The following is a 13143-nucleotide window of genomic DNA, read 5'->3' on the forward strand; positions in this document are numbered from 1 at the left end:
TTAATAATGTAATATGAATTTATAGAAAGTGATCTATATTACATTTTTAAAATTCATTTGTTCAATGAAATACGTAAACAGCCAAAATTGAAAGACAGTTGTTTACGCCTACTTTAGTCCATTCTACACTCTTTTTTTTTCTTTTGTTATTATTATTTTTTCATTTGTTAATCAGCCATTGCTAATTATTTCTGCATTGTCCTACAGGATATGTTTTTCTTTGTTTGTTACAAAACCATAGAATAATACACGACTGGTGTACCGATTTTAAAATCTTTATTATGTCTTAAATATTGGAAATTCGGATCTCATATTTTCACGACAAGACAATAACATCAATATTAATTGAAATGGGCCGATATTGAATTTTAATTCGTGTCTTTAATTTTGAATAATATGGAAAATATTGAGTTAGCGGTTTAGCTCCTTTAAAGTGCCATAAATGAACAATTATATCGATCGATCTGCAGAACAACATATTTTAATACAAGTCTAAGATGTGAGGATTGTTAGACATCGTCTCGTCTTATCATCCACCGACTTGTCAGGAATAGTGGACTTTATTTCCCCCTACATGACAGAAAGCGTCTGATTATTTTTATTCACAGTTTCAATACTTTACTTATGAATTGAGACTCGGTGTCAACTTCACCCTCAGTCGATTACAACCATTGATTTATGGGGTTGTTAGACAAAAAAACCCGAGGAGAGCCAAAACAGACAAGCGACGAAGTGATCATATATTCATGATTGTGGCAGTTAAAGATACTCGGTGAGTTAGTTAGGTTTTTAAGCAGGAAAATGATCACGATCTGTCTATAAAATATGGTCGATAGGATGATATTGCTGTTTGGTGTCGATGTGCTTTTATTCTGACCCCTCAGTGCATAACATTTTACTCCGCTGTGCTATCGCTTCTTCTTCTCCCCCTTGTGTAATCAAAAGTTTATAACCGGAACCAGTCGTTAATGACCGCAACTTGACCGAATCTCGCTGAAAACCCGGACTGGTCCAAAATTGATCACAGGATTTGTCAAGCCATGGTTCCAACTTTGGTGCTAATATGATATGGAAAGTGTTACCTATTCGTTCGGCCTGATCTACCCTTTTACATCACTGGTGTGCACGTAAAGGAATCCTCTACAGTTGGAATTCGACTAAGTGAGAGAGAGAGGGAAATGGGGTTTAACGTCCACTCGACACCAACTAGATCATTTCGAGACTAAAGTATGGTTATATTTTAATTCAATAATTCCCTTGTGCGTAGGGGTCTTTAGCAGTGGGAGGTAACAGAAGGACCCGGAGAAAACCGACGAGATTGGACAGGCGACCCTACTCCTTGTTACGTACAAGTAGGAAATCGAAACCATAACACGTGACTCACTGACAGATCTTCTAATGCAACGCTCACGCATTAACCGTTATGCAACGCTCACGCATTAACCGTTTGGCCACCAGACCCCCTCGACTAAGTGTAGGCGGTAACTCCTCAGTATGGATGAAACCCCACAGCCTCGCATTTATGACGTAACCATAGGTAGTCCAAAAATGACTGAACTATTGTGTTGACGAGACGTTATATACCAAAACTATGACAAAAGAAGTATTTTTTATCATAATTACACGTCGTATTTTCCAGGAATACAACTTTAAGTAGCTAGCATGCAATAAAACTACACATGTCATAAAACCACTGTGTAAACGGAGCTTATCTTTACGTATCGTCGTGATTGAAGTAAGGGTAAGTTTGAACATGTCTGGCGTTCAGTGATAAGGCAGGTAAGTTGGGATTTTTCTATGTAAATACTACCAATGCTTAAAAAGGATTAACATTATTTCGTGTTCTAAGTTTATTATAAATTATTCAGAACAAAATTATCAGTTATCATAAATATTTAAAATGTTCTCTTTAACTGAGTTATCTCATTTTTTTCAGATTTCAGATTATCAAATGGCCATAAAAAGTTCATGTTTCTTTGAGAAATAAAAAACAGAATATTATCAAAAGCGATTAAAATTCCATTCAGAATCGACCTTCCTTTCTCCATTTTTTATGATGAATTATTTCCCCCTCTTCCTGCGTTTTTTTCCGTTAATCTTATCTCCCTTGACAACCTTCTTTTTTTAGCGAGGAAAAATGCAGCATTTATCATTGCAATGGCGGCATTTTATCGGAAAAGACCAAGATAGCTGGCGGGGAATGGCAACATTTTCACCTTCGTAGGATAATTTAGGCATTTTATGCAGGTTATATAACAGATATCCCATCCCCAAAATAAAATGTAAAATAAAATATTTAAATGTTGTTATTTTTTTTTTTACATATAAATGAAATGAAATGTGGTTTAAACGTCCGACTGTTCAGCAGCGATGTGGCTAAAGAAGACAGGGAAATATATGCCATCCAGTGTGCTATGGGGCAAATATTTACTAGAAAACCATCTGCCAAGGGTTCGGTTACGAAACCTAGGTTATTCGTTCCGTGCGAAATACTGGACTGCTTGCCAGACCCGACGCCACTTACAAGGGCTCTGTTCTAAATATTAAGGTCATCTGCAGATTTCGCAAAAGTCACGAGATGTAAATAGGTTTGGGCACGTGCTTGTTGACGAGATTGTGGGTTAGGGTAAGGGCTAGGACACATCATGACCATGACCAATTCTGTAGTTGGCCATAATATTTAGACCTAGCCACTTACAAGGGAAAACAACACTGGAACATTCCGAGGAACGTTCTCGGTCAACTTCGACATCTAACCCGGATTCTCTTGGTTGGTGAGCTATGGTGGTTGTATATGTTTTGAAAACTATACGGAAGAATATCTATGTACTTCAAATCGAGGTACGTATCCATACCAATGTATGGCTATAGACATGAAGCTAATTTGCCGACATTTTATTATTTCCTAAATCGCCGATTTTAGTCGAAAATGCTGGGCATATTTTAAGAACTATGAAAAGTACTTGTCTGCTTCCATTTAATAAAATCCAAAATATTTATTTAGTCCTTGTGTGTATGAAAATTGAAAAATGGATTAGAAACACATTAAAAAATAGTATACTTATTTTTGAATATGGTGGCCATTCAGGACAGAGATCTCTTCTCAAAGTAGAAATAGGTCTCTGTGCAGAATGGTATCATCACAGATATGCCATTGTATACAGTCGTAAACAAAACAAAGTTTAGGAACAAACAACTTTGGTCTGGTAAAGATCGCATATTTTAGTGAACATTCTTCAGTCAATCCCAGTTAAATAAAGAATGTTATTTTCCCCCGTGTCGATTATTATAGACGATCTAATAATATCAAAACAAACAAATTGACCATCACAATAACCACACCAAACAACTGACACCGTTGTATCTGAGACCATAAATACCTTAGTATGCTTTTATTAAACCTTAATATTCAACGTGTCAGCGGTGTGTTAATTATGAGTGAAACATGACGTATCGTAACAACGACGTAATTGTCTTACTAGGTAATAAAAACTTCATTTCTCAAGAACGTAGTAATTGGTAATATCATAACACTAGTTGCCTTTATGATCGCAAAATAAGGGGTAAGGTGGAAAAAGGTATAAATCATTAAATATCGATTATAAATAAACTTGAGAAAAAAAACATCAAGAATAATTACCGTACATAAAAAAATAAACTAGGAAGAAATTCAATTTTTGACCAAACATGAGAATTCTTTTAGAAAATATGGGGCATGTCAGTATCATGTGATTAAAAACATAGTGTGGTATTGTAAAAAAGAAATCTTAAAGAAGTCTATATTTGTTTATTGCGTTATAATGTGGGGCTTGATGGCGGAATGGTTAGCGCGTGTGTGTTGTATCATAAAGTCTGTCATTGAGTCAACTGGCGTGGTTTCGATTCTCCAGTTGTACGCGACAAGGAGTAAGGTCGCCTGTCCAGCCTCAGGGTCCTCCGGTTTCCTCCTACGCGCAAGAGGATTATTGAAGTAAAATCGAACCATATGTTAGTCCAGAAATGACCTAGTTTGTGTCGAGTGAACGTTAAACCCCCACATCTCTCTCTCTCTCTCTCTCTCTCTGTTATTTGGTATATACTGGGTGCTGCGGTGGCGCAAGGTTAGGTTTCCGGGTACGATCCCGGTGTTGGTCGAGAACTCTCCTCGGGATATCCCAGCAGGGTGAAGGACAGGGGGCCGCTCGTGGAACCGCGTCCAGTCGTTCGGATGGTATGAAAAACGGAGGTCCCGCGCACACAGTGGCGTACACGTTAAAGAACCCCTGACAGTTGAAATTCAATTGTTGCCCGGATAAATTTCCCTCATACTACACTGTGTGGCGTATCGCCGACTTCATTGTCCCAGTAAGTGCAGAAAATTTCTACACTTGAGCCAGGTAGAGTATAAAATACGGAATACGACACGAAAGAAATCGAAAAACGAATTTTGAAACGTCTGATTTTATTCAGATGGTATAAAGTTGCCATTCTTCATAGGCTTAAGCCACAGAGGCGTTAAAATTGAAATGATATGGGTTTAACATCCTACTGTTCTGTTCCGACTGAACTTACGCCATGCTATGTGGGAAATTTTGCCGGCACAGCGGCGCTACGGCCTACTCTTATATCGAATTCTGTCTGCCAATTCTATCTTTTACGTGCACGCTAATGTGTATACGGGACCTCCCTTCTGCACCACTGACAAGAGGAAACCACGCCGGAAAATCCCGATCGGCCAACACCGTGAGTTAACCCGCGACCTCCAGGCTAGCGAGCCAGTTCCTCTTTCACTTAGCCACCGTGGCTCCCAGTAGCGTTAAATAGGCACTTATAGGACAAGGGTAAAAACCTTGGTGTCCGAAAGGTCGTAAAGTCAAAGTCAATAAATTGGGCAAAATGCGAATCTTCGCATACATGTACATTGAAAAATGATCTATGAATGGGGAGGGAGTGTTACAGGTGAATCAAGCTAGTTTCGTTTTCTCGTCACGTCACGCATTCTTCACCAGACCGATAGTTACACAGTCCGCCATTTTGTTTTAAATGTAGGCCTATTGTATATCAGGGGAAGATTCTGCAATGTTGAATAATTAATACACTAACTCAGACTTTAAAACAAGAAAAACGTTTAGACGCCAATAAAATCTTAATCTGTATCTTTATAGTTGCCAGAAATAAACCCCTTCGCTCATCCATTAAGGAATTAGTATGTGTACAATTCACCGTCTGTAATATATATATATCCTACATTAATTTATTATAAGCCTAAGAAAGCATTAGTGAGTCTAGGTGAAGTGTTAGGGAGCATTTATTATTTAAAATATTCTCTGTTAGCTATTGTAGAACCGTTTACTGAAATGAAATTAAATGGTGTTTAACGTCCAACTTTTCTTCACCAACCGTCTTAATGAAGATGTGCATACGCCAAGCTGCGTGCTATCAGGTAATATGTCCCCTGACAGTGGTTCTTTTACGTGCATGCCAACGTTTACACTGGAATTCGGGTTTTCATCCCATACGAACGACAAGGGGAAACGCCGCTGGAGAATCCCGGTGAATATTAGTGAGCCAATGTGGTTTCCAAGACGCCATTTATAGTATGGGATTAAATATAATAGAGAGAAATGGGGTTTAACATCTACTCAACACAAACCAGGTCATTTCGGGACTAACATATGGTTCAATTTTATTTCAATGATTCGCTTGGGCGTAGAGGTCATTAGCAGTGGGAGTTAACCGGAACACCCGGAGAAAACCTAAGTAAGATATTATTGTATTCTATATATGTCAACAGAGACTACGTAAGTATAATGTACGTAATAACTATATGCTTGAAAAACATGGACAACATGGTGTGTAAATTATTCAAGTTTATGTCTCGCTTACTAACCTTTTGAAGTCAATCAATACCATCACAATCAATAAAATGATATGAACTGAAACGGGGTTTAACTTCCAACTGTTCTGCACCGTCTAGGCTAATAATGAACACGAGCTTACGCATACAGTGTGCTATGAGGAACAGCTGGCCCGGACCGTGGCGCTAAAGGGGAGAGAGGGAGAGAAATGGGGTTTAACGTCCACTCGACACAAACTAGGTCATTTCGGGACTAACGTATGGTTTAATTTTATTTACATAATTCGCTTGCGCGTAGGGGTCTTTAGCAGTGGGAGGAAACCGGAGGACCCGGAGAAAACTGGCGCTAAAGGAGGTCTTTAACGTGCTGCGAAAAGAATACACGAAATCGCGGTGTTTGTCCCATCCAAACAACTAGACGTCCTTACCTTGCCAGGGCCTTTGTCTCGCAAAAACGACACGTTGGTGGAATTGGAATATAGATTTGGCGAGGTTGGGCGTAGATTATTATAACATAATATATAGTAGGTGGGATCGAACGTAGATTATTATTGCATAAATATATAGTATATATATATATATAGTAGGTGGGGTCGGGCGTAGATTATTATTACATAAAATATAGTAGATGAGGTCGGGCGTAATATGTCTGTGATGAACTGGAGAGATGATTATTACATAATATGTATAGCTGGTGGGGTCGGGCGTGGAATATCAGTGATGAACTTGACAGATCGTTATTACATAATGGAGGTCGGGTGTTCGATCCCTGCATTGGCCGAGAAAGTTCATCCAGATTTTCCGGCGTGGTTCTCCCTTGTCAGTGATGCAGGACGGAGGGGCTGACAAGGAAAGCTGTCTAGTCGTTCGGATGGGATGAAAAACCGAGGTCCCGTGTACACATTGGCGTGCACGTAAAAGATCCTCTGGCAGTTGGAATTCGATATAAGAGTAGGCGATAGTGCCGCTGTCCGGGCAAAATTGCCCGTCTTCATTAGCCCAGGTTAGGAGCAGAACAGTAGGACGTTAAACCCCATTTCATTTCATTTCATTTCGTTATTACATAATGTATAGTTGAAAGGGGTCGGGCGTAGACCATTATTAGATAATACATATTATATATATATAGTTAGTAGGAGTCGGGCGTAATAAACTTTGGAGCTCATTATAACGTTGACATACAAGTCATATAACATAAAGTAAACAATAACAATAACCCTATATTGTTATAAGTTTACGTCAGTCTGTGTATATTGTATGTGTCAATCAAACTAAATAAACGAGGCGTGTTTAAAATCAAATTCACCGAATTAAGGTCAACAATAAGGTTATTCACAACTATTAAATACTAATATTCGGTTCAATACACGATCGTGAGAAAAATTGAATATCGACATTTTTATATAATATAGGTCATTTATACGGGAATTTTAATTAACAGATAACGTACGAGTGTGTGTGTGAGTCGGCTATGAATTACATATTATATCAGTGAACGAAATGCCTTAACGTGAGTCTAGAGGCAAAACAGTGTGTAGGCATACCATTGCACATCGTTCACAACCATGTTTATATTATGAAATGTACGATATTAAGGAAGGTAAATATATGGATGAATACACATTAAAAACTTACCATTTTCGTTTTAAGAATAACCTCGTCGCACTTCTCGTCACAAAATCTTAATATGTCGAACCTTATTCAATTAAAAAGTCAAATTCAGCGAATACAGTCGCCCTGATTGCGGCAAATACTGGTAAAACTGTCCTATCAAAAGTATAAATAGCCGCGGCTATAATATTAAGCCTGCTGATTGTATATTTGTAAGTAATAATCAATTCGTCCTATGTGCATTGAGTTAGGGTGTACAGGCTATCAGGCGAGTGAACACAGTCATAGAAATCCATTCACTCGTAAACTTATAACTCTCATAAACACAAAAAAACAACACAGTCATTGAAAGGACGGCAGCATAAAGAGTTCTTATACAAGAAAAACGAGACAGTGCTTCGCCATTGAATACCTATAGCTTTCAGTTCGCGCGGCTACTACAGTAAACATTAACCAACTTCAGGCCACATGTGTGTTTACTATGGGTCGATGTAATTTTCTCGCTATCATTGACAGTAACTATAGATGAAACGAAACGAATATTGTCATTGACATAAAGAAACGAAACGAATATTGAATACTAAAATTAAATTATTAAATAACCGGCTTCATTTTTCCGGTTGGTACAGAAAAGTAGGACGTTAAACCCCATTTTCATTTTATTTATTATTAAATAGAGCATACCTTGGTAGAACAGGTACGTACTGTACTAATATCTTGTGTTACCTTTAACACGAAGGGGTCGTGGGTTGGAATTACAATCTGTGAATGATAAATGGCAGAAATGAAATGGGGTTTAACGTTCTACTTTTCTGCACCAACAGGTCCAATGACCACGGACAAGATACGTCATGCAGTGTGCTACAAGAAACTTTTACATTCATCGACAGTATTAACAAGAAAGGAAACAAACTATTTTCATTGGAATTCAAACTCCGAACAAAAGCATTAATAGATGCTGGTTTTAGGAATGAATCAAATTAAATGGGGTTTAACATCCTACTTTTCTGTACCTAACTGGCAAATTTAAACGGGCAAACTATTTTCATTGGAATTCAAACTCCGAACAAAAGCATTAATAGATGCTGGTTTTAGGAATGAATCAAATTAAATGGGGTTTAACATCCTACTTTTCTGTACCTAACTGGCAAATTTAAACGGGCAAGTTTAGGACTAACTTCATTTAATTTCAATTCTGCTAAATATAGTTTGGTAATGCAGAATTGTGTTCAAGCACTTTAGGATGTATTTATTGGTATGCAGGAAGAACCAGGAAATGGGATACATCATCTCTCGTGAATGTTTGTTGAACATGTAGTTTTGTCATATTCTGGGCTGTTTTGGGAAGGAATCGCGTTTCGATTCACCGGAAATTACATATTGATCCCCAGGGGCTATTAAATGAAGGAAACGCGGTTATATTTTACTGGATACCAATGCCTATAGGAATAGACGTTATTTACTTTTACTTCCAGTAATGGACTTCTGCTACTGGTGAGACCGGATACCGATCTTCGCCACTGTTTCGTAGATGGTTTTTCGTCCTATGTCTACATGTATATATCCGCACGTGGTCGTAAATATGGGTTATATATACACGTGTAATTAGAGAGAGGGAGAAAAAGATTGAGTCAGGGAGAGAGACAGACAGACAGACAGACAGACAGAAAAACAGACAGGGGTGGGGGGTACGACCTACGAGGTTAGACATTTATGTATGGTATTGAAATTTAACCCCAAGACACCGAGTTGCATTATTATCGCTTCATTAAAATGTTTGTTAAAGCAAGTTTCAAGATGTTTTCTACCAAGCCATTACTTAATACCAAACGGAAAAAAAGATATTCACAAAATGAAGACGCTGGCTTATTAATCAAAGGCCCCTGAGTTCGACCTCGGTGTTGTTCCAGTTGGTGAATAATTTTGGATACAAATTATATTTCCACTTAGAAATTGACGTTTGTGGGGTGTTTAAAGAAGAACACGTGATTTCAAACTGAACTGACCAAAATTTTCAAAACCAAATTACCACAAAATCCCCTCCCCGCTCACCATCCCCGCCCATTGCGCGCGTAACCATGGAAATGAATATCACCATTATGTTAATCTCAAAATGACCAAAATTTACTGTCGACGATCAGCCCCTAATCCATTCTATTCCAATCCCCGAAAACACCACGAGAATCAAACTCAACATAGTTGTCCGGAATCTGTCCTTCAACTTATTGGATTTTACCAAGCGGAAATCCATTACTCCAAAATGCTAATGTATTATATTATATTTTTTATATTAGGAGTCGTGGGCGTTAATTACAGTTGACACATTGACAATGCCCTTCTCATCAAATATACATGATCAGTAGATCACTTACCGTCACACGGGTTAACTATTAATATCTCATCTTAATGGAACATCAAAAATAAAATCATTGTTTCTTTCAATGTATTCATTGTTATTCTCAGAGATAGATTAACCCTGAAGCAAACTAGGCACGTGCTTAGGACATCATGGCAATAGGGCTACTACAGTATGTCTGCTTTGTTAGATGCCAAATTTAAAATATTTAAATTAAATATTAATTAAGAACTTTCAAATAGTTTTTGGCTTTTCATACCGTTTTGTCGCAATTAATAAGGTGTATAAAATCCTAGGAGGTTGTTTGTGGTTTATTATTGTTTAAATTTTGAATTACTGAATTACATATATATGAGGGCACTAAACTCTTTAAGTGCTTAGGGCCTCTGTGGGTTTTTAATCCGGTACAAGTTCAGTAGGACACTGACCTCTCGTCATGAATATCCTGGAGAACAAGAACCTTGGGATTTGTCAACCCCGATTTTGACTTGTCAGAGGTGGCACTTGCGAGGCCGATAAGGAAGTACATGCATGTGTACATATTGGCGTGCACGTAAAAAGAACCCCTGGGAAAGAGTGTAATTACCCAAGCTGTTAGACAAACGTGCCTCAGCGCTTCCAAGAGATCTTAATGGTCTGTCATCGATGCAAATGTTGGGGTTTCGATCCTGGATTTTACCTGACCACAGGCATATATGCAGACAAGTTATTGACATAAAAATAACTTTTAGTCTCGACAACGGGAGCCATGCTGACTCAGTGAGTAAGAAGCTGTGTTCGTTCAGAGTGTTGGTCTAGAAAGTTCCTCGGGAGTTGCCGATCTGGTTTCTCCTTGTCAGTGGTGCAGGACGGGTGGAGGGGGCGTTAGTTTGGCCTAGTTTGTGTCGAGTGGACGTTAAACGCCAATTGCTCTAGCTGTTATATCCATACATAATTCATATTATTTTTTCCACCCACAAAAGGCAGGCAGACGACATAACTTGGTTATTGATTACAGTTCATATTAATTATATCAATAAAAATATGCGATCGGTCTGTAACTATTGTATCACGTGATCAATCAATCGTCCATGAAAGAAATTTGACAGCTCAATTATCGTTGGTACCAAATTCCTATTTAACGACTATGAAAAGATTCCTTATCTTGAGATAAATTCCTGTTATTTTACCAGGCTTGAGTGACTTATCGGTACTGAGGTAGCTATATTACACGCGTGGAATAAATGGTACGTGTGAAAATAATACAGGAGTATTATACAGTATAGTATTTATCTAAGAGAGAGACAGAAAGACTATAAGGGTCTTTAGCAGTAGGGGGTAACAGGGGCCAGGTGACGCTACACTTTGTCACCCCCCCCCCCCCAGGGATCGACACAGACACGTGACCTTTGGGTTAGCGAGCCAATGGGTCAATGGGTTACGCCTGTGTTAATAAGGTTGTGTTATAGTGTGTATAACTGGTGTTCTTTTTTTATGCCTTAACCGGAGCGGGGTCTCTTAATTTAATACCAGTGTTTAAACTAGTTTAATACCAGTGTTAACACTGGTTTAATGCTCTACTTTCGTTTCTGTCTCCGGTCTTAACGCATTCAATTCCTTTCAGATCACCATCATGTCGCAGAAGCGAACGAATTGTAATCTTTCGGCAACGGGCAGGGTTATTAATTGAATACAGACCCTAACCAGTAAGGATGACGTATATATATTAGCCACGAAGTTCTCTATAAGCCGCATCTCCGAATACTACATTAATAGGTTGCATATTTTTTAAATACATTACAAACTGGACTAACCACTCTGCTGCAGTTTTGTCATGCGCAGCGCAGGGGATACCACTTATGATGTGTCTCGCTACTCATCTCCGGTTCACAATATATTGAATATTCGGTGCATTACACGATTTACCATTTTGATCAAAAACAGAAAGCATTTCCAACATGAGATGGGCGTTGTATTTTAGCAATCATACCATCAATGTATAATACTACAAACATATTTCTGCCATCTGTCCACTGGATTTGGATCTCTAAGGTTGGCAAGGTCAAATTGTTGAGGACATTTTATGAATCTGCCCGAAATGTCAAACAAAAAATCAGCAACAAAAATAACCATCAATAGAAAGGTAATTGAGGAAAACTTCTTACCGCGAAATGAAATGGGGTTTAACGTCCTACTGTTCTGCTCCTATGCTGGGCTAATGAAGACGGGCATACGCCATACAGTGTGCTATGAGGGAAATTTTGCCCGGCCAGCGGCACTATCGCCTACTCTTATATCGAATTCCAACTGCCAAGGGATCTTTTACGTGCATTCCAATGTATACACGGGACCCCGGTTTTTCGTCTCATCCGAAGGACTAGATAGATGTCCTTGTCAGGCCCTCCGTCCTGCATCACTGACAAGGGGGAACCACGCCGGAAAATCTGGATGAACTTTCTCGGCCAAACTTCTAACCGCCTTCGGGAAGTTAAGTAACAGAGATCAATGTTGAATATCTGTTGTCATCTATATTTGACCATTATTCAGTTCGTACATCAGCAGATCTGTGTCTTATGTTTTGTCTATTTATGGTTAAAAACAACATTTTAAGCCCGAAAACTAGACCTGAAAGACTTTTAAAAAGTTCCCTATTTGTCGTCTGCTGTTTCACACCAGTGTTGTAATAAATGACTTGAACTGGGATTTTTTTCTAAATCCTAAGGGGTTAGTGTTACAGTTATGTTTAACAAGATAATAACTTTTTATCAAGTTATTATTATCTAATAAGTTTTTATGTAATTAGAAATGATATTGCACAAAGTTCCTTGCCTAATTATGTTTTCATTTATATTTGTTTTCTTAAATCGGGAAATTGATATTGAAAATATAGACACACTGGGAGGCTTAGGTATTAGTTAGTAGTGCTTGGGTAACGTAGATACGACACTGGTGTTCATGTCGTGTAAACATATCCATATTTAACACAACCTCAACACATTTACTCGGATTGATTTCAAATACAGAGTGGGTCTGAGGTTGAATTAGCACAACGTTACACCAGTGCTGCACTGATCTAAGTATGGTTTAATGGTCGAGAGCGAGACGTTAAGTAATATATTGATACTGCACGAGGCGTTAGCCGAGTCTCGTTTCAATATATTACGCAATGTCTTTAGCTCGAGACCATTAAACAACTTAAAATACAGACACTATCCCGCACGTGCTTTTCAATGAAATACGTCAAGCGAGTCCAATATTTCATCTAGTATAGATAATGTACAATTGGCAAGTTGCCCGTACATTATTGGAAATAATGGTACGCTAACATCAAAGGATGACGTCACATCTGTATTTTAAGTAT

The 13143-nt window shown here is 38.3% G+C and overlaps 1 protein-coding gene across 1 annotated transcript in view; it reads right to left on the minus strand.

The window, feature by feature from the left end:
- LOC126830060 (guanylate cyclase soluble subunit beta-1) overlaps positions 1-7921 on the minus strand; it is an 80611-nt gene extending 72690 nt beyond the window's left edge. The window contains exon 1 of the mRNA XM_050560273.2: positions 7472-7921. Within this exon, the coding sequence (XP_050416230.2) occupies positions 7472-7474 (3 nt within the window). The 5' untranslated portion in view covers positions 7475-7921. The remainder of the gene's footprint in view (positions 1-7471) is intronic.
- Positions 7922-13143: the final 5222 nt, after the last annotated feature.

Source organism: Patella vulgata, chromosome 8, assembly GCF_932274485.2.
Source record: "Patella vulgata chromosome 8, xgPatVulg1.2, whole genome shotgun sequence".
Classification (NCBI taxonomy): Eukaryota; Metazoa; Mollusca; class Gastropoda; family Patellidae; genus Patella; species Patella vulgata.